General features: G+C 45.6%; 1 protein-coding gene across 7 annotated transcripts in view; it reads left to right on the forward strand.

Annotated features, from left to right (window-relative positions):
• Positions 1 to 20,076, forward strand: part of GREB1L (GREB1 like retinoic acid receptor coactivator) — a 444,116-nt gene that overhangs the window by 320,328 nt on the left and 103,712 nt on the right. For all 7 annotated transcript variants that reach the window (XM_069219992.1, XM_069219998.1, XM_069219995.1 and 4 more), the window contains 3 exons: positions 1,225 to 1,359; positions 5,496 to 5,693; positions 5,860 to 6,040. In XM_069219992.1, coding sequence (XP_069076093.1) covers positions 1,225 to 1,359; positions 5,496 to 5,693; positions 5,860 to 6,040 — 514 coding nt within the window. The remainder of the gene's footprint in view (positions 1 to 1,224; positions 1,360 to 5,495; positions 5,694 to 5,859; positions 6,041 to 20,076) is intronic.

Raw genomic sequence — 20,076 nt, forward strand, 5'->3', positions numbered from 1 at the left:
TCATTGTTTCATGCTATTGGCAACCTTTTTTGGGCCTGGTGGGTGGCGTAGTTTGTGGCTTGTATTCTGTATGTTCATAACCATAAATTGCATTTGACTCACAACCATAACTACGTTTAAATTTTTTTTTTTAAATGATGTACTTAATTTCCTATATGTGAGGGCAGGTCTTGCATTCAGCCTGCATGACTACACATTCCTGTGTAACACAATTGGCCATGCCCAGTAAAGTTGCCAGCAACATTGGCTTCTGTTTTGGGTACCCTGGGTGGAAACAGGGACACTATATATATTTTTTTTCTGGGTTCTGCCGACATGCAGTATGAACGCTGGCTGGGGAGCCAGCAGGGTCCAGCTGGCTCTTGGGGCTGTTCTCGCAGCCCATACATTTGAGTATGTTGTGGGTACCCTGGGTGGATACTGGGATTCCCACGTTAAAAAAAAATAAATAAAAAAATATACAAAATAGGCAGCAGGAGAGACCCATAATGCCCTAGGGCTTTTTCATTTATACATTTTATTCTTGGCAGTGCCCCTAGAATAGGCAGGGGCACCACCAATTATTTTTCATTTATGTTGTGGAGGCCTGCAGGAAGTATAGCAGTCCCACAGCAACATTAGGAAAAAAAACCCACAGTAGGTCTCCTGGGTCATTGAATTCATGGCCCTGGGAGAGCTTACCATAGTTTTTGAAGTGCTCAAATCTGGAGTTGTATGATTGTCATCAGGGACTCTTTGTGGTGGGTTGTAGGGTTGCATTTTGTGGCCTGAAAAATGATATAAAAAAACAAAATCAAAGACCTGTTGATGATTTTCTTTAAAGAATAAGGCTTTATTAAAAATATTTTATGACAATCACTGTTATCAAACATTGCAATGTGTGCAATTGCATTGCAATGTGTGAATTTATAGAAATTTGATTATAGTTATTGGTGACTTTCTGACAAAGACAGTAGATCTGCTTTAAATATGTTGATGTGCTGTGACTCGCGGGGTGCAAGTTATGTTTTACTTAAGGTATGGGTTATAGTTACTTGAGATAACTTTTAAATGTTGAATTTCAGTGGTTTTCATAGCTTAAAATTGTATGTTTCAACTGACATTTTCACCTCACAAAATCATCCCTTCAACATTTGCTTTCTTCAGTGAAAATATGCCACCTAAGCTAAGCTTAGCAATTTCTACTTGCAAATAACATTTTTTAATTGTTGTTTATTGCATTAGGAGATGATTTGGACAAGTTACTGGAGCGCATACAGCAGAGGAGAGGAGATAATGTTGTTGTTCCATTTAACGGAGATGTGAATGATTGTTTGTCTGCTCAGGAGGCTTCTGTCATGGTTCCAACTCCAAACACAGGTAAGAATTGGCATAAACAGGCTATATTAACTGGCAGTTGTTCTTTAGTACTACTGATCAACAGGTTTACAACATGTATGTGCTATTATAGCCTAGGTACACACGGTATGCATATCCTACCTAGTTTTTAAGTTAAGAGTTCTCTGATCGTAAATGCAGTCATTTTTTCAACAAGATTCAAAGTATCAGCAGTCACAGCACCCTTGTAGAAGCGACTGTAGGAGTCTATAGTGAAAGAAAAGGAGAAAGTGCCACCAGGCGAAGAAGTAGATAGGCCCCATGAAGAGGAGTTGCCGGCAGTAAAAAAGATGGTAGTGACTTCATGTGAATTGGCATTTCAGTTCAAATGGGAGAATTAGGTTTTTCAGAGGAATGGTCCTATTACTTATGGTGATCTTTAATATTCCTAGTTTTACTCACCCTCGCAGTTATTACGTATGAGATGAAACCCTCCTCATTGCGAACTGCAACAAAAGGAAAATGCTGAGAATGAAGCTCCACCACCTATACTGAGTGCCATAAAGAGGCTGGCATTCCTTGCATCCTCCTGACATACCAAGTCCAGATGAAGGCTGTCATGCTAAAGGTGGGAGGGTAGGTCATAATGACTGTGACCAGGTTGAGTACAACTGGTTACTAAAGATAGAATGTAGGTAATTGTCAGTCATCACTACTACTCTGATCGCAGTCATAGCTTGCAACCCAGTGAACCTAATGTTACATAAAGCATAGAAACTATTGGTGACAGAGGGAACTTTTTAAATACGTTTTTTTCTGTAACAGTAAGCCACCAAATGCAATTGCTTGACCATCACACCAGTAATATAAGTGTTCTGTGTCACATACAAAACGTCATTACTGTACTCAGTAGATTACAATTATCATATGGTTTTGCAGCATGCGTTCACAAAGCAATATCTGCATGGTCTCCATTTAACAGTGCCAACAAAACAAAATAGTATCTTCCTGCAAGAAGAAAATGAGTCTGTTGTTATTGTTTACTGGAGACAATAGGTGTTCAAATGTACGAACATTCTTCAGCAGTACAAGGAAAAATCGTAACTGTGCCCATACGACTCTGGGTTTGGATCTGACGGGCAACATAGTGGCATACAATTCCATATTAGTGTTGCAGGTCACAATGGAGCAAAACCATCCCACAATGAACCCTCATGCAGTGGAGAGCAACCAGTCTTTTAGCCAATAGTAAGAGGAAGATGGAACTTAATACACCCGAAGATCCTTCCAACATTCTGCAACCTATGGAGTCTATAATATTTAGCAAACTTTTGCTATGATTGGGACACCTTTGACTCTGGCCCATGAGGCATCAAGACTCCTGCTGATTCTACTCTGAATACTTTCTGAGAGAGACATGCCCGCCAAAGAATATGTCAAAGCAAATGTCAAGTGAATCCATCTTCTTAAAGTCAAGGTAGAAGTCTTCTTACACTGACCTACAGCACCAAAAATCTCAATTAAATGGTCAAATTGCCGAAAGGGACGTTACTTGTCTACATAAATTATGGCAGCTCTTTTCACATCGAGTGTGTTTCATCTCTTCTAAAGAAGGAAATGGAAAAAGCTCTGGAAGGATGGCCTCCCGTCTTTTGTGAAAAGCTGACACTACTTTGGGGGTAAAGGCTGGTCAATACGCAAAACAACGTAATTATCTGAGATAGAGAAAAGGGCAACGTATTTCCAAGGCCCCAGTTTTCTTGGCTGAAGTTATTCCCACTGAAAAAAAGCTGCTTACATAGCCAAAAACATCAAGTTCATTGACAACAGTGGTTCATATGGCTGGATCTGTAATGTCTTTAAAACCAGGCGTCAGTCCCAAGGAAGGGCCAAGTGTCATACCAAGAGTGTGAAGCTTCGTTCCTGGTTGACCTAGAAAACTTTTAAACAGCCTAGAAAGTACGGCTTAATTCTCTGAAGACTCTGATAGCTAACTCTTGTACTGTCCTAGTAGAAGGAGAAAGATTATTGTTAAAACCATCCCAAAGAAACAAAAGAAGTTCTGTAATGTTACGTTTCAGTGGAGACTGAGCATGTTCAGCACACTAGGATTTAAACATAGAAGGTCTAAATGAATGTTGGATAGCCTCTAGTAGGTGAGGTGAAGTCCCATATTCTACAGTCCCCTCCTCGATTTCTGTGCAGGGAGAGCAAGAAAAAGAGTCACTCCGGAACCTTTACCGCCAGGGTGAAAAGGAGAGGAATACTTCAATATTCTTCACCAAGGATATAGAGACTGAGAACTCAGGAGAGAAAACCACGGTCTCCAGGGTCAAAAGGAAATTACCAGGATTACCAACTGTGAACCCTAGCTAACAACTTGGGAATTGGGATAAGGGTGGGAAGACCATTTCCCATGAAGTGATATATCCTACAACCTAGCCCCCCTGCCCATGGATCAGGCACCTGTAATAACAATCCTTGGAGCATTTGGATGCAACAGATGTTCCTTCTACATACTGGAAACTTCCAGTCACAGGTGACATTAGGCTTTGATTTCTGAAGCTACATGAATCCATGCATTTTAGTCTTGTGAAACAACAATCTAGGATTTTCTTATGTTCCGTAACAGATGCTGAAGATGAAGTAGAGCCATGGGATAGTGAAAACACATGTGGCCAAATGACCCTGTACTTTCAGCCACATCCTTACTGAGACTTTCTGGAAGACAAAAGATCAGTTACCAGCTGTTGAAGTTTCTCTGGCCTGGCATCCAGCAAGAATACTATATCCAAATCTTTTCTGAATTGAACTGTCCTGGGCCACAGTCAAGTGCCATTTGGCTAAGTTGAAGAGAAATCCAAGCCTTTAAAAGTTTGGTTACAGATCCAGTGTCTGTAATGTAAATGAGATTGGTGGTTTTCATGTTCTCCTTCTGCACTTGTCTATTTAGGAACACATCCTGATGTAGGTAAAGTTCAAGTGATGTAATAGAGCAAAGCCCACTTCATGCAAAATAAATTGTGAAGAACAACTTGAACCGAAGTATTCACAAAGGAATGCTTGTAGGAATTATGGAGGCCTGGTCAGATTGTTCCAGATAGATTTATTATGTAAAAAGTGTACTTCATTGGGAAGATGCAGATGACAGTCTTGGATTTAGAAAATCTTTTGTCTGTTGGGAACGACGGACTAAGTACTGCTTCCTTCTAGCGGTAGTAACACTTGCAAGAGCTGATTTTGTGGGCAAATGAATACAGTGGGTTTTGTTTCCTTATGGCAAAGGAACCATGAAGAAAACATTGGAGACCTTTTTTTATGGTGCTTCTTGAATATCAAGGAAAAAAGCTTTGGGTTTCCTGCAGTGTATATGAAATTCCGACTTTACCACTTGGATAAAGAACTAATATGTTAGAAGTGCAGTGAGCACATTCTAGACTACCTTCTGGTACATCCAAGAGATAAATCATTGTTTTACCTTTCATATGTTAGTATGTTTATCTTCCAAAATGCAAGTGCATGTCAAGTGAAGTTTGGAAGCCCTGTACCACTTCACAATATTAGATAAAAATACGTGAAAGTCAATGTAGCAACATCAAGACATTTCTGTATTCAGCTTTAAACTTTTTTGGTACCCAAAGCATTCTGGTAATTCATCACAAGGAAATGCCGAAGGGCCCAAAAGATGTGTTTTAAGTTTACTGCTCATTGTTTTCAAACCTGGTGCATTTTCTTATCATTTTTTTTATTTTTAAGACCTGTCACTTTTAATGCAGTTTTTAAAATACTAGAAAGCGTACTCGTTTTTTTATGTTTGAAAAGAGCCCACAGAAGATACCACACTAACATTTTGGGAGCAACTCTCCAGACTTTTTTTTAAATTTCAAATTGGCTTACCCCAATATATGAATTTACTCTTTGCTGCAACAGAATTTGTGATGTTGCTGATTTTTAAATGCACTCACTCTTATTATAGTGTTGGCCATATTTTCCATTATTCTGGGTTGTGACTGTATTTATATTTTCATGCACTAAGTTGATAGATTCTTCTACTCAAATGGTTGTTTCTGTGCCACAGTTGATTGTTGCACCTGTTTGTATTGTGCTCTTCCCGAGTATCATATGAACCGGTTTTGCTTTTCTCACAAAAATAATAGGATGGTTATTTTTATGTCTAGATCAGGATGTTGAGAGCTTCCAAATCTATCAGCCACAACTTGCGGTTGCTAGGAAGCTTTTGTCACAGGTGTGCGCCATCGCCGATAGCAGCAGCCTGAGTCTGGATCTGGCTCGTTTCAGCAAAGTGGATTTTCTGATTCTGGTATCTCGTTCTGAAGTCTTGGTTCAGCAAACACTTCAAAGGATTCGGCAGTCAGGTAAATAAGATAAAACGTGGATTGTAGGCTGTTAAATGGGTATTGAACAAAGCAGAATTTGATATCATTTCATCCTTCTTTTATGATACTAGCTACACTTTTAAACTCTAAACACGGTTTTCTTCCTTGTTTTAATACAAATGACACAAAATGGTTGTTTTTTCAGGAGTCCTTGCTGACTTGGGTTTAGAAGAGAGAAGTATGGCCAGCCAGAAGGCAGAAAGATACATTCTACGGCTAGATGGCGACATCCAGACCAAGTTTGAAGGCTTCATGAGAAGAGTCAAACAGAATCCATTCACGCTTTTTGTTTTAATTCATGACAACTCTCACGTTGACCCAACAAGGCAAGTATTTTAAAGCTTCAAGACATTGGGGACTGAAGCTGGGGTGGATATACTGGGAGAAACATGCTGTATCCCTTGAAGAGAGAGGGGCTGCTTTAAAAAGTTTCCTGTTTAGAAAGACATCGGATAAGTAGGCGGTGGTCATCAGACCTGCATATTGCCTCTCCTGAGGCCACCACCACTTGAACATTGTAAAAAAAAACACTTTTGCCTGTAATTTGGCAAATTCGCAGGGGTTTTGACCTCAAGAGAGCTTTGTACATCAGGACCAAAACTCTGTTTGCAAACTTGAATAGCACAATTTTAAAATACATATGCAAAATGCTAAGATGCTGTCAGAGACACATTTTGTAACATATTTTCTCTGCTCTTTGATGTCAAATAATCTACTGATGGGTATGGTGAAAAGGTGAATCCACATCACTCTCACCTCACAGTCCCTTGTTTCCCTTTTACAAATCCTTTATCAGCTGCATTTCTTGAGTTGGTTTAATTATCAACCTTGACTAAAACTCCCAAATTGCACTATTTTGTCCAGTAAAAGACCTACTGTTGCATGCACACAAGAGATTGAATTAATACAATGATGTAAGATCCTTTAGGCTTTTGGTGATGTTGCAAAACATTACCAAACCTGCAGTGGGACTGAATCTAGCAATGCAGGGCGTGAGAGACTTTGCCTCCTATTTTTTCAGTGCCCTATTGAGTTGGTTGGTTGGTAAAGTGTTTGTGTCTAAAGACTTTTAATCACTCCCTTCATTTGTGGTTGGTGAAAAATAGCTTTAGAATTACTGTGAAAATGTATTTGAATAGATGTTGTAAAGAAATGGCTCCCTGTTGCAGTTACCCCCCACTTTTTGCCTGATACTGATGCTGACTTGACTGAGAAGTGTGCTGGGACCCTGCTAACCAGGCCCCAGCACCAGTGTTCCTTCACCTAAAATGTACCATTGTATCCACAATTGGCACACCCTGGCATTCAGATAAGTCCCTTGTAACTGGTACTTCTAGTACCAAGGGCCCTGATGCCAAGAAAGGTCTCTAAGGGCTGCAGCATGTCTTATGCCACCCTAGAGACCCCTCACTCAGCACAGACACACTGCTTACAAGCCTGTGTGTGCTGGTGAGAACAAAATGAGTAAGTCGACATGGCACTCCCCTCAGGGTGCCATGCCAGCCTCTCACTGCCTATGCAGTATAGGTAAGACACCCCTCTAGCAGGCCTTACAGCCCTAAGGCAGGGTGCACTATACCATAGGTGAGGGTACCAGTGCATGAGCACTGTGCCCCTACAGTGTCTAAGCAAAACCTTAGACATTGTAAGTGCAGGGTAGCCATAAGAGTATATGGTCTGGGAGTCTGTTTTACACGAACTCCACAGCACCATAATGGCTACACTGAAAACTGGGAAGTTTGGTATCAAACTTCTCAGCACAATAAATGCACACTGATGCCAGTGTGCATTTTATTGCAAAATACACCCCAGAGGGCACCTTAGAGGTGCCCCCTGAAACTTAACCAACTAGCTGTGTAGGCTGACTGGTTCCAGCAGCCTGCCACACTAGAGACATGTTGCTGGCCCCATGGGGAGAGTGCCTTTGTCACTCTGAGGCCAGTAACAAAGCCTGCACTGGGTGGAGATGCTAACACCTCCCCCAGGCAGGAGCTGTGACACCTGGCGGTGAGCCTCAAAGGCTCACCCCTTTGTCACAGCCCAGCAGGGCACTCCAGCTTAGTGGAGTTGCCCGCCCCCTCCGGCCACGGCCCCCACTTTTGGCGGCAAGGCTGGAGGAAACAAAGAAAGCAACAAGGAGGAGTCACTGGCCAGTCAGGACAGCCCCTAAGGTGTCCTGAGCTGAAGTGACTCTAACTTTTAGAAATCCTCCATCTTGCAGATGGAGGATTCCCCCAATAGGGTTAGGATTGTGACCCCCTCCCCTTGGGAGGAGGCACAAAGAGGGTGTACCCACCCTCAGGGCTAGTAGCCATTGGCTACTAACCCCCCAGACCTAAACACGCCCTTAAATTTAGTATTTAAGGGCTACCCTGAACCCTAGAAAATTAGATTCCTGCAACTACAAGAAGAAGGACTGCCTAGCTGAAAACCCCTGCAGCGGAAGACCAGAAGACGACAACTGCCTTGGCTCCAGAAACTCACCGGCCTGTCTCCTGCCTTCCAAAGATCCTGCTCCAGCGACGCCTTCCAAAGGGACCAGCGACCTCGACATCCTCTGAGGACTGCCCCTGCTTCGAAAAGACAAGAAACTCCCGAGGACAGCGGACCTGCTCCAAGAAAAGCTGCAACTTTGTTTCCAGCAGCTTTAAAGAACCCTGCAAGCTCCCCGCAAGAAGCGTGAGACTTGCAACACTGCACCCGGCGACCCCGACTCGGCTGGTGGAGATCCGACACCTCAGGAGGGACCCCAGGACTACTCTGATACTGTGAGTACCAAAACCTGTCCCCCCTGAGCCCCCACAGCGCCGCCTGCAGAGGGAATCCCGAGGCTTCCCCTGACCGCGACTCTTTGAACCTAAAGTCCCGACGCCTGGGAGAGGCCCTGCACCCGCAGCCCCCAGGACCTGAAGGACCGGACTTTCACTGGAGGAGTGACCCCCAGGAGTCCCTCTCCCTCGCCCAAGTGGAGGTTTTCCCGAGGAATCCCCCCCTTGCCTGCCTGCAGCGCTGAAGAGATCCCGAGATCTCTCATAGACTAACATTGCGAACCCGACGCCTGTTTCTACACTGCACCCGGCCGCCCCCGCGCTGCTGAGGGTGAAATTTCTGTGTGGACTTGTGTCCCCCCCGGTGCCCTACAAAACCCCCCTGGTCTGCCCTCCGAAGACGCGGGTACTTACCTGCCAGCGGACCGGAACCGGGGCACCCCCTTCTCTCCATTCTAGCCTATGTGTTTTGGGCACCACTTTGAACTCTGCACCTGACCGGCCCTGAGCTGCTGGTGTGGTGACTTTGGGGTTGCTCTGAACCCCCAACGGTGGGCTACCTTGGACCAAGAACTAAGCCCTGTAAGTGTCTTACTTACCTGGTTAACCTAACAAATACTTACCTCCCCTAGGAACTGTGAAAATTGCACTGTGTCCACTTTTAAAACAGCTATTTGTCAATAACTTGAAAAGTATACATGCAATTTTGATGATTTGAAGTTCCTAAAGTACTTACCTGCAATACCTTTCGAATGAGATATTACATGTAGAATTTGAACCTGTGGTTCTTAAAATAAACTAAGAAAAGATATTTTTCTATATAAAAACCTATTGGCTGGATTTGTCTCTGAGTGTGTGTACCTCATTTATTGTCTATGTGTATGTACAACAAATGCTTAACACTACTCCTTGGATAAGCCTACTGCTCGACCACACTACCACAAAATAGAGCACTAGTATTATCTATTTTTACCACTATTTTACCTCTAAGGGGAACCCTTGGACTCTGTGCAGGCTATTCCTTACTTTGAAATAGCACATACAGAGCCAACTTCCTACATTGGTGGATCAGCGGTGGGGTACAAGACTTTGCATTTGCTGGACTACTCAGCCAATACCTGATCACACGACAAATTCCAAAATTGTCATTAGAAATTGATTTTTGCAATTTGAAAAGTTTTCTAAATTCTTAAAAGACCTGCTAGGGCCTTGTGTTAGATCCTGTTTAGCATTTCTTTTAGAGTTTAAAAGTTTGTAAAAGTTTGAATTAGATTCTAGAACCAGTTGTAGATTCTTAAAAAGTATTCCAACTTTTAGAAGCAAAATGTCTAGCACAGATGTGACTGTGGTGGAACTCGACACCACACCTTACCTCCATCTTAAGATGAGGGAGCTAAGGTCACTCTGTAAAATAAAGAAAATAACAATGGGCCCCAAACCTACCAAAATACAGCTCCAGGAGCTTTTGGCAGAGTTTGGAAAGGCCAACCCCTCTGAGGGTAGCAACTCAGAGGAAGAGGATAGTGACTTGGAGGAAAATTCCCCCCTACCAGTCCTATCTAGGGAGAACAGGGTCCCTCAAACCCTGACTCCAAAAATAATAGTCAGAGATGCTGGTTCCCTCACAGGAGAGACCAACACCTCTGAAATCACTGAGGATAACTCCAGTGAAGATGACCCCCTGTTAGCCAGGATGGTCAAAAGATTGGCTTTGGAAAAGCAGCTCCTAGCCATAGAAAGGGAAAGAAAAGAGATGGGCCTAGGTCCCATCGATGGTGGCAGCAACTTAAATAGGGTCAGAGATTCTCCTGACATCCTAAAAATCCCCAAAGGGATTGTAACAAAATATGAAGATGGTGATGACATCACCAAATGGTTCACAGCGTTTGAGAGGGCTTGTGTAACCAGAAAAGTAAACAGATCTCACTGGGGTGCTCTCCTTTGGGAAATGTTCACTGGAAAGTGTAGGGATAGACTCCTCACACTCTCTGGAAAAGATGCAGAATCTTATGACCTCATGAAGGGTACCCTGATTGAGGGCTTTGGATTCTCCACTGAGGAGTATAGAATTAGATTCAGGGGGGCTCAAAAATCCTCGAGCCAGACCTGGGTTGATTTTGTAGACTACTCAGTAAAAACACTAGATGGTTGGTTAACTGGAAATGAAGTGTGTGACTATGTTGGGCTTTATAATTTGTTTATGAAAGAACACATTCTAAGTAACTGCTTCAATGAAAAGTTGCATCAGTATCTGGTAGACCTAGGTCCAATTTCTCCCCAAGAATTGGGAAAGAAGGCAGACCACTGGGTCAAGACTAGGGTAACCAAAACTTCCACTGGGGGTGACCAAAAGAAAGGGGTTACAAAAACTCCCCAGGAGAAAGTGGGTGACACTAGAAACAAAGAAAAGGAGTCCTCTGTAGGCCCCCAAAAACCAGAACAGGTGGGTGGGCCCCAAGACACAACCCAAAACAAAGGTGGGTACCAGGGTAAGAACTGGGATGCCACTAAGGCATGGTGCCACAACTGTAAACAGTCTGGGCACCACACCAAGGACGCTTCTTGTCCCAAAAACAAACCCCAGAACAAAATTCCAGGGGTAACCAGTGTAGCCATGGGAGATGACTCCTCAGATGAGGAGGTCTTCATAGCCTTCAACTGGAAACAGGGCCCAACAGGTGAGTTGGAGATTCCAGAGGGAAGTAGACACTTCCACCACCTACTGGTGAATGGAATCCCAACCACTGCCCTGAGAGACACTTGTGCCAGTCACACTATTGTGCATGACAGGCTGGTGCTCTCAAACCAGTACATCCCAGGTGAGACTGCCAGGGTAAGAGTTAGCCTAGACAGGGTCACTAAGAGGCCTGTGGCTTTAGTACCCATAGAAGTGGGTGGCACTCTTAGCTGGAGAAGGGTAGTAGTCAGTACAGACCTCCCCCTTGATTGTCTCCTTGGAAATGACTACCCAGAGGTTAGTCAGAGCCCAAGAGAGGAACTGGTCCAGTGCCAGTCCTCTCCCAAGGATTCTGGAGTGCCTGCCTCTGCAGTAAATGCAAGTAGGCCCCAGAAGAAAAAGAAAAGGAAACAGAGTAGGAAAGGTGGACAACCTTTAGCCAAGGTTCCAGCAAGCCAAGGAGATTCTGCCCCAGTAGGGGAGAACTCCAAAAATGGCCCTGATAAAGTCCAACCTGACCCACAAGAAGTCCTGGCTAGTCAGGCAACTGTTAAACCTGAGTGGGTGGCTCCTCAGCTAACAGAAGAAAGAGTGGAAGGAGGGTGTTCACTACAAGATGTGGTAACCCCCCACTCCAATACAGCAGACAGGCAACCTGAACCCAAAGAAGCCTGTAACTTAGCCCCTTCCCTTTTAGGTGAAGAGCTAAAGGTGTGGTTCTGGGCACTGACAGCTGTCAGTGGCCTCTGCTGGGTGTTAGCCTTTATGGCTGCACTATCCTTGGCATGGTGGTCTGACCCCATGCCAAATAACAAGTTAGGCCCCCTGACCCTGTTGGTCATGGTGGGGTTACTCCAGCTCTGGGTAACCTCTTTGGGTAAGCTAGGGGTGACCTTGGCTAAGATAAGATTAGCAGAGGTGGATACCTCTGACCTCAAAATAGAGAGAATGGGTGAAGACATAAAAAGCACAGACAAGAGGCAGTTCAGACTAGGTCCTATCACTGTGGAAGTGGGTCAGTTCCCCAGAGGGAATGACCTGAACAGGAGGATGTAAGGCAGAGTAGGCCCTGCAACAAACCAGCCATTTCCTCTACTCTTCCTCGCCTGACAGACTAGGAAGACTCTTCCAGCGTTGGCTGAGTCTCCTGGCCTGTGGGCTGGGGGGGGCTTGTGTAAAGAAATGGCTCCCTGTTGCAGTTACCCCCCACTTTTTGCCTGATACTGATGCTGACTTGACTGAGAAGTGTGCTGGGACCCTGCTAACCAGGCCCCAGCACCAGTGTTCCTTCACCTAAAATGTACCATTGTATCCACAATTGGCACACCCTGGCATTCAGATAAGTCCCTTGTAACTGGTACTTCTAGTACCAAGGGCCCTGATGCCAAGAAAGGTCTCTAAGGGCTGCAGCATGTCTTATGCCACCCTAGAGACCCCTCACTCAGCACAGACACACTGCTTACAAGCCTGTGTGTGCTGGTGAGAACAAAATGAGTAAGTCGACATGGCACTCCCCTCAGGGTGCCATGCCAGCCTCTCACTGCCTATGCAGTATAGGTAAGACACCCCTCTAGCAGGCCTTACAGCCCTAAGGCAGGGTGCACTATACCATAGGTGAGGGTACCAGTGCATGAGCACTGTGCCCCTACAGTGTCTAAGCAAAACCTTAGACATTGTAAGTGCAGGGTAGCCATAAGAGTATATGGTCTGGGAGTCTGTTTTACACGAACTCCACAGCACCATAATGGCTACACTGAAAACTGGGAAGTTTGGTATCAAACTTCTCAGCACAATAAATGCACACTGATGCCAGTGTGCATTTTATTGCAAAATACACCCCAGAGGGCACCTTAGAGGTGCCCCCTGAAACTTAACCAACTAGCTGTGTAGGCTGACTGGTTCCAGCAGCCTGCCACACTAGAGACATGTTGCTGGCCCCATGGGGAGAGTGCCTTTGTCACTCTGAGGCCAGTAACAAAGCCTGCACTGGGTGGAGATGCTAACACCTCCCCCAGGCAGGAGCTGTGACACCTGGCGGTGAGCCTCAAAGGCTCACCCCTTTGTCACAGCCCAGCAGGGCACTCCAGCTTAGTGGAGTTGCCCGCCCCCTCCGGCCACGGCCCCCACTTTTGGCGGCAAGGCTGGAGGGAACAAAGAAAGCAACAAGGAGGAGTCACTGGCCAGTCAGGACAGCCCCTAAGGTGTCCTGAGCTGAAGTGACTCTAACTTTTAGAAATCCTCCATCTTGCAGATGGAGGATTCCCCCAATAGGGTTAGGATTGTGACCCCCTCCCCTTGGGAGGAGGCACAAAGAGGGTGTACCCACCCTCAGGGCTAGTAGCCATTGGCTACTAACCCCCCAGACCTAAACACGCCCTTAAATTTAGTATTTAAGGGCTACCCTGAACCCTAGAAAATTAGATTCCTGCAACTACAAGAAGAAGGACTGCCTAGCTGAAAACCCCTGCAGCGGAAGACCAGAAGACGACAACTGCCTTGGCTCCAGAAACTCACCGGCCTGTCTCCTGCCTTCCAAAGATCCTGCTCCAGCGACGCCTTCCAAAGGGACCAGCGACCTCGACATCCTCTGAGGACTGCCCCTGCTTCGAAAAGACAAGAAACTCCCGAGGACAGCGGACCTGCTCCAAGAAAAGCTGCAACTTTGTTTCCAGCAGCTTTAAAGAACCCTGCAAGCTCCCCGCAAGAAGCGTGAGACTTGCAACACTGCACCCGGCGACCCCGACTCGGCTGGTGGAGATCCGACACCTCAGGAGGGACCCCAGGACTACTCTGATACTGTGAGTACCAAAACCTGTCCCCCCTGAGCCCCCACAGCGCCGCCTGCAGAGGGAATCCCGAGGCTTCCCCTGACCGCGACTCTTTGAACCTAAAGTCCCGACGCCTGGGAGAGGCCCTGCACCCGCAGCCCCCAGGACCTGAAGGACCGGACTTTCACTGGAGGAGTGACCCCCAGGAGTCCCTCTCCCTCGCCCAAGTGGAGGTTTTCCCGAGGAATCCCCCCCTTGCCTGCCTGCAGCGCTGAAGAGATCCCGAGATCTCTCATAGACTAACATTGCGAACCCGACGCCTGTTTCTACACTGCACCCGGCCGCCCCCGCGCTGCTGAGGGTGAAATTTCTGTGTGGACTTGTGTCCCCCCCGGTGCCCTACAAAACCCCCCTGGTCTGCCCTCCGAAGACGCGGGTACTTACCTGCCAGCGGACCGGAACCGGGGCACCCCCTTCTCTCCATTCTAGCCTATGTGTTTTGGGCACCACTTTGAACTCTGCACCTGACCGGCCCTGAGCTGCTGGTGTGGTGACTTTGGGGTTGCTCTGAACCCCCAACGGTGGGCTACCTTGGACCAAGAACTAAGCCCTGTAAGTGTCTTACTTACCTGGTTAACCTAACAAATACTTACCTCCCCTAGGAACTGTGAAAATTGCACTGTGTCCACTTTTAAAACAGCTATTTGTCAATAACTTGAAAAGTATACATGCAATTTTGATGATTTGAAGTTCCTAAAGTACTTACCTGCAATACCTTTCGAATGAGATATTACATGTAGAATTTGAACCTGTGGTTCTTAAAATAAACTAAGAAAAGATATTTTTCTATATAAAAACCTATTGGCTGGATTTGTCTCTGAGTGTGTGTACCTCATTTATTGTCTATGTGTATGTACAACAAATGCTTAACACTACTCCTTGGATAAGCCTACTGCTCGACCACACTACCACAAAATAGAGCACTAGTATTATCTATTTTTACCACTATTTTACCTCTAAGGGGAACCCTTGGACTCTGTGCAGGCTATTCCTTACTTTGAAATAGCACATACAGAGCCAACTTCCTACAGATGTGTTTTGGTGATTCTCAGAAATGGTGCAAGTTACTTGTTTTTAAGGCGTGCCTTTCTGCAGTTACCATTAGGCAAATTTCATTAAGCCATCCAGCGATGTTTGTGTGCTTGTATGTGCTGTTGGAATACCCTCTCTAAATTCTGAGAAACCTTTAAAGCCCCTGTCTCTTTGTTCTGCAAACCCTACTGCTTGTGTGATCCAGTGATAGAAATGATTATACTTTGTTGATGAGAGCTTTGTCCATCCATGATAGTGCTGTACTCAAGATCTTGATGCTGGTATTGTGCATCTTTGTCAAGTTGAAAAATGATGTGTGCATACCTGCATGTGTGTAGGTCACAGTGTCTCTCGCGGCACTCAGTCAAAAACGTTCTTTCTATGCCCTTCCCAGAATCATGGCATCTTAGATAATTTACCCCTTCACTGAGCTATGGATACGATTTATTTGTCCATATGTCTCTCTTTTGGTCATGAAAAGGTGTACACAGTACGTCCTCATGATGTGTGTGTACATCATCAGCATGAGGCCCTTCTAATAAAGGGGATGCTACTGCTATGTTTGCACCAGGTCTGTGTTAACATTTGAGAAAAGTCTGACAAAGCACACGTTATGGGAATCTTCTTTATATTAAAGACAAGCAGATTTTTTGTATCTCCATCGAGTAATGCTCACCTGCAACTATACGTTTTCTTTAATTACAGAGCCCCCAACCTAAATCCACCCTTGTAAATTTCACCTGAGCTATTGCCTTGGTTTACTGCTTGCTTAATTTTAGTTGTTTCGTCTTACGTTCCTGTGTTTGTTGATAGTGTCACTTGTAGAATGGAACATTACAAAAATGAGCACAAATGCCCAAATTAAAGTAATGCATTTAAAGGGACACTGATAATTTCTGTAGGAAGATTATAACATAAGTGTACCTGTAAAAGCAGAGTGGAGTGTGGAGGCCAGCTGTGAGGGAGAGAACTGAAACAGACTAAAGCCTAGTTCACACGCAGACACGGACAGAGCACTGTTGTCGATCTTGTACTAGTGGGTGGAGGAAATGCAATTAGAAATTTTTGAGAAGGGGGGATGTATGTGGAGAAGTCTGAATTATTTAACAAATGCATTTGCCAGTATTCAAGATAAGTGAAAAATCTGCGTTTTTGAAAGACCAAAATATAAATGAAAATATATAAAATGATCTCTGAATAAACAGTCAGGAGCTAACCAAAGAAAGGTGAGGCAGGTGGCCCAGATTGCAAGCACTCTAGAAAATGGAGGGAGATAGTGGAGATGCCTGCCCCCTGGACCCAGCCCCCACTTTTGGCGGCAAGTCCAGGAGAGATAATGAGAAAAACAAGGAGGAGTCACTGGCCAGTCAGGACAGCCCCTAAGGTGTCCTGAGCTGAGGTGACTCTGCTTTTAGAAATCCTCCATCTTGCAGATGGAGGATTCCCCCAATAGGATTAGGGATGTGCCCCCCTCCCCTCAGGGAGGAGGCACAAAGAGGGTGTAGCCACCCTCAAGGACAGTAGCCATTGGCTACTGCCCTCCCAGACCTAAACACACCCCTAAATTCAGTATTTAGGGGCTCCCCAGAACCTAGGAAATCAGATTCCTGCAACTTACAGAAGAAGAGGACTGCTGAGCTGAAAAACCCCTGCAGAAGAAGAAAGAAGACACCAACTGCTTTGGCCCCAGTCCTACCGGCCTGTCTCCTGCCTTCCAAAGAAACCTGCTCCAGCGACGCTTTCCCCAGGACCAGCGACCTCTGAATCCTCAGAGGACTGCCCTGCTTCCAAGAGACCAAGAAACTCCCGAGAACAGCGGCCCTGTACAACAAAGACTGCAACTTTGTATCCAGAGGAGCAGATTTAAAGATCCCTGCAATCCCCGCAAGAAGCGTGAGACTTGCAACACTGCACCCGGCGACCCCGACTCGACTGGTGGAGAAACAACGCTACAGGGAGGACCCTCCGGCGACTCCAAGACTGTGAGTAACCAAAGTTGTCCCCCCTGAGCTCCCACAGCGACGCCTGCAGAGGGAATCCCGAGGCTCCCCCTGACCGCGACTGCCTGACTCTGAAATCCCGACGCCTGGAAAAGACCCTGTACCCGCAGCCCCCAGGACCTGAAGGATCGGAACTCCAGTGCAGGAGTGAACCCCAGGAGGCCCTCTCCCTTGCCCAGGTGGTGGCTACCCCGAGGATCCCCCCCCTTGCCTGCCTGCACCGCTGAAGAGACCCCTTGGTCTCTCATTGAAAACTATTGGAAACCCGACGCGTGTTTGCACACTGCACCCGGCCGCCCCCGCGCTGCTGAGGGTGTACTTTTTGTGCTGACTTGTGTCCCCCCCGGTGCCCTACAAAACCCCCCTGGTCTGCCCTCCGAAGACGCGGGTACTTACCTGCTGGCAGACTAGAACCGGGGCACCCCCTTCTCCATTGAAGCCTGTGTGTTTTGGGCACCTCTTTGACCTCTGCACCTGACCGGCCCTGAGCTGCTGGTGTGGTGACTTTGGGGTTGCTCTGAACCCCCAACGGTGGGCTACCTTGGACCCCAATTTGAACCCCGTAGGTGGTTTACTTACCTGCAAGAACTAACATTACTTTACCTCCCCCAGGAACTGTGAAAATTGCACTGTGTCCACTTTTAAAACAGCTAAATGTGTTTTATGTAAAAAGTATATATGCTATTGTGATTATTCAAAGTTCCTAGAGTACTTACCTGCAATAACTTTCAAATGAGATATTACATGTAGAATTTGAACCTGTGGTTCTTAAAATAAACTGAGAAAAGATATTTTCCTATACAAAAACCTATTGGCTTGGAATTGTCTCTGAGTGTGTGCTCCTCATTTATTGCCTGTGTGTATGTACAACAAATGCTTAACACTACTCCTTTGATAAGCCTACTGCTCGACCACACTACCACAAAATAGAGCATTAGTATTATCTCTTTTTGCCACTATCTTACCTCTAAGGGGAACCCTTGGACTCTGTGCATGCTATTCCTTACTTTGAAATAGCACATACAGAGCCAATTTCCTACATTGATGGATCAGCGGTGGGGTACAAGACTTTGCATTTGCTGGACTACTCAGCCAATACCTGATCACACGACAAATTCCAAAAATTGTCATTAGAAATTGATTTTTGCAATTTGAGCTATTTTTCTAAATTCTTAAAAGTCCTGCTAGGGCCTTGTGTTAGTCCCTGTTTAGCATTTCCTTTTAGAGTTTAAAAGTTTTGTGAAAGTTTGAATTAGAACCTAGAACTAGTTTTAGATTCTTAAAAAGTATTCCAACTTTTAGAAGCATAATATCTAGTACAGATATGAATGTGGTGGAACTCGACACCACCCCTTACCTCCATCTTAAGATGAGGGAGCTAAGGTCACTCTGTAAAATTAAGAAAATAACAATGGGCCCCAGACCTTCCAAACTGCAGCTCCAGGAGCTTTTGGCAGAGTTTGAAAAGGCCAACCCCTCTGAGGATGGCATCACAGAGGATGAAGATAGTGACTTGGAGGAAAATTCCCACCTACCAGTCCTAACTAGGGGGAACAGGGCCTCTCAAGCCCTGTCTCCAAACATAATAGTCAGAGATACTGTTCCCCTCACAGGAGGGACCAACATCTCTGAAATCACTGAGGATAATCCCAGTGAAGAGGACATCCAGTTAGCCAGGATGGCCAAAAGATTGGCTTTGGAAAGACAGATCCTAGCCATAGAAAGGGAAAGACAAGAGATGGGCCTAGGACCCATCAATGGTGGCAGCAACATAACTAGGGTCAGAGATTCTCCTGACATGTTAAAAATCCCTAAAGGGATTGTGACTAAATATGAAGATGGTGATGACATCACCAAATGGTTCACAGCTTTTGAGAGGGCTTGTGTAACCAGAAAAGTGAACAAATCTCACTGGGGTGCTCTCCTTTGGGAAATGTTCACTGGAAAGTGTAGGGATAGACTCCTCACACTCTCTGGAAAAGATGCAGAATCTTATGACCTCATGAAGGGTACCCTGATTGAGGGCTTTGGATTCTCCACTGAGGAGTATAGGATTAGATTCAGGGGGGCTCAAAAATCCTCGAGCCAGACCTGGGTTGATTATGTTGACTACTCAGTGAAAACACTGGATGGTTGGGTAACTGGAAATGAAGTGCATGACTATGTTGGTGTAGGAAGTTGGCTCTGTATGTGCTATTTCAAAGTAAGGAATAGCATGCACAGAGTCCAAGGGTTCCCCTTAGAGGTAAAATAGTGGTAAAAAGAGATAATACTAATGCTCTATTTTGTGGTAGTGTGGTCGAGCAGTAGGCTTATCCAAGGAGTAGTGTTAAGCATTTGTTGTACATACACAAGACAATAAATGAGGTACACACACTCAGAGACAAATCCAGCCAATAGGTTTTTATATAGAAAAATATCTTTTCTTAGTTTATTTTAAGAACCACAGGTTCAAATTCTACATGTAATATCTCATTCGAAAGGTATTGCAGGTAAGTACTTTAGGAACTTCAAATCATCAAAATTGCATGTATACTTTTCAAGTTATTGACAAATAGCTGTTTTAAAAGTGGACACTTAGTGCAATTTTCACAGTTCCTGGGGGAGGTAAGTTTTTGTTAGTTTTACCAGGTAAGTAGGACACTTACAGGGTTCAGTTCTTGGTCCAAGGTAGCCCACCGTTGGGGGTTCAGAGCAACCCCAAAGTCACCACACCAGCAGCTCAGGGCCGGTCAGGTGCAGAGTTCAAAGTGGTGCCCAAAACACATAGGCTAGAATGGAGAGAAGGGGGTGCCCCGGTTCCGGTCTGCTTGCAGGTAAGTACCCGCGTCTTCGGAGGGCAGACCAGGGGGGTTTTGTAGGGCACCGGGGGGGACACAAGTCCACACAGAAATTTCACCCTCAGCAGCGCGGGGGCGGCCGGGTGCAGTGTAGGAACAGGCGTCGGGTTCGCAATGTTAGTCTATGAGAGATCTCGGGATCTCTTCAGCGCTGCAGGCAGGCAAGGGGGGGATTCCTCGGGGAAACCTCCACTTGGGCAAGGGAGAGGGACTCCTG

Source organism: Pleurodeles waltl, chromosome 2_2 (assembly GCF_031143425.1).
Source record: "Pleurodeles waltl isolate 20211129_DDA chromosome 2_2, aPleWal1.hap1.20221129, whole genome shotgun sequence".
Taxonomy (NCBI): Eukaryota; Metazoa; Chordata; class Amphibia; order Caudata; family Salamandridae; genus Pleurodeles; species Pleurodeles waltl.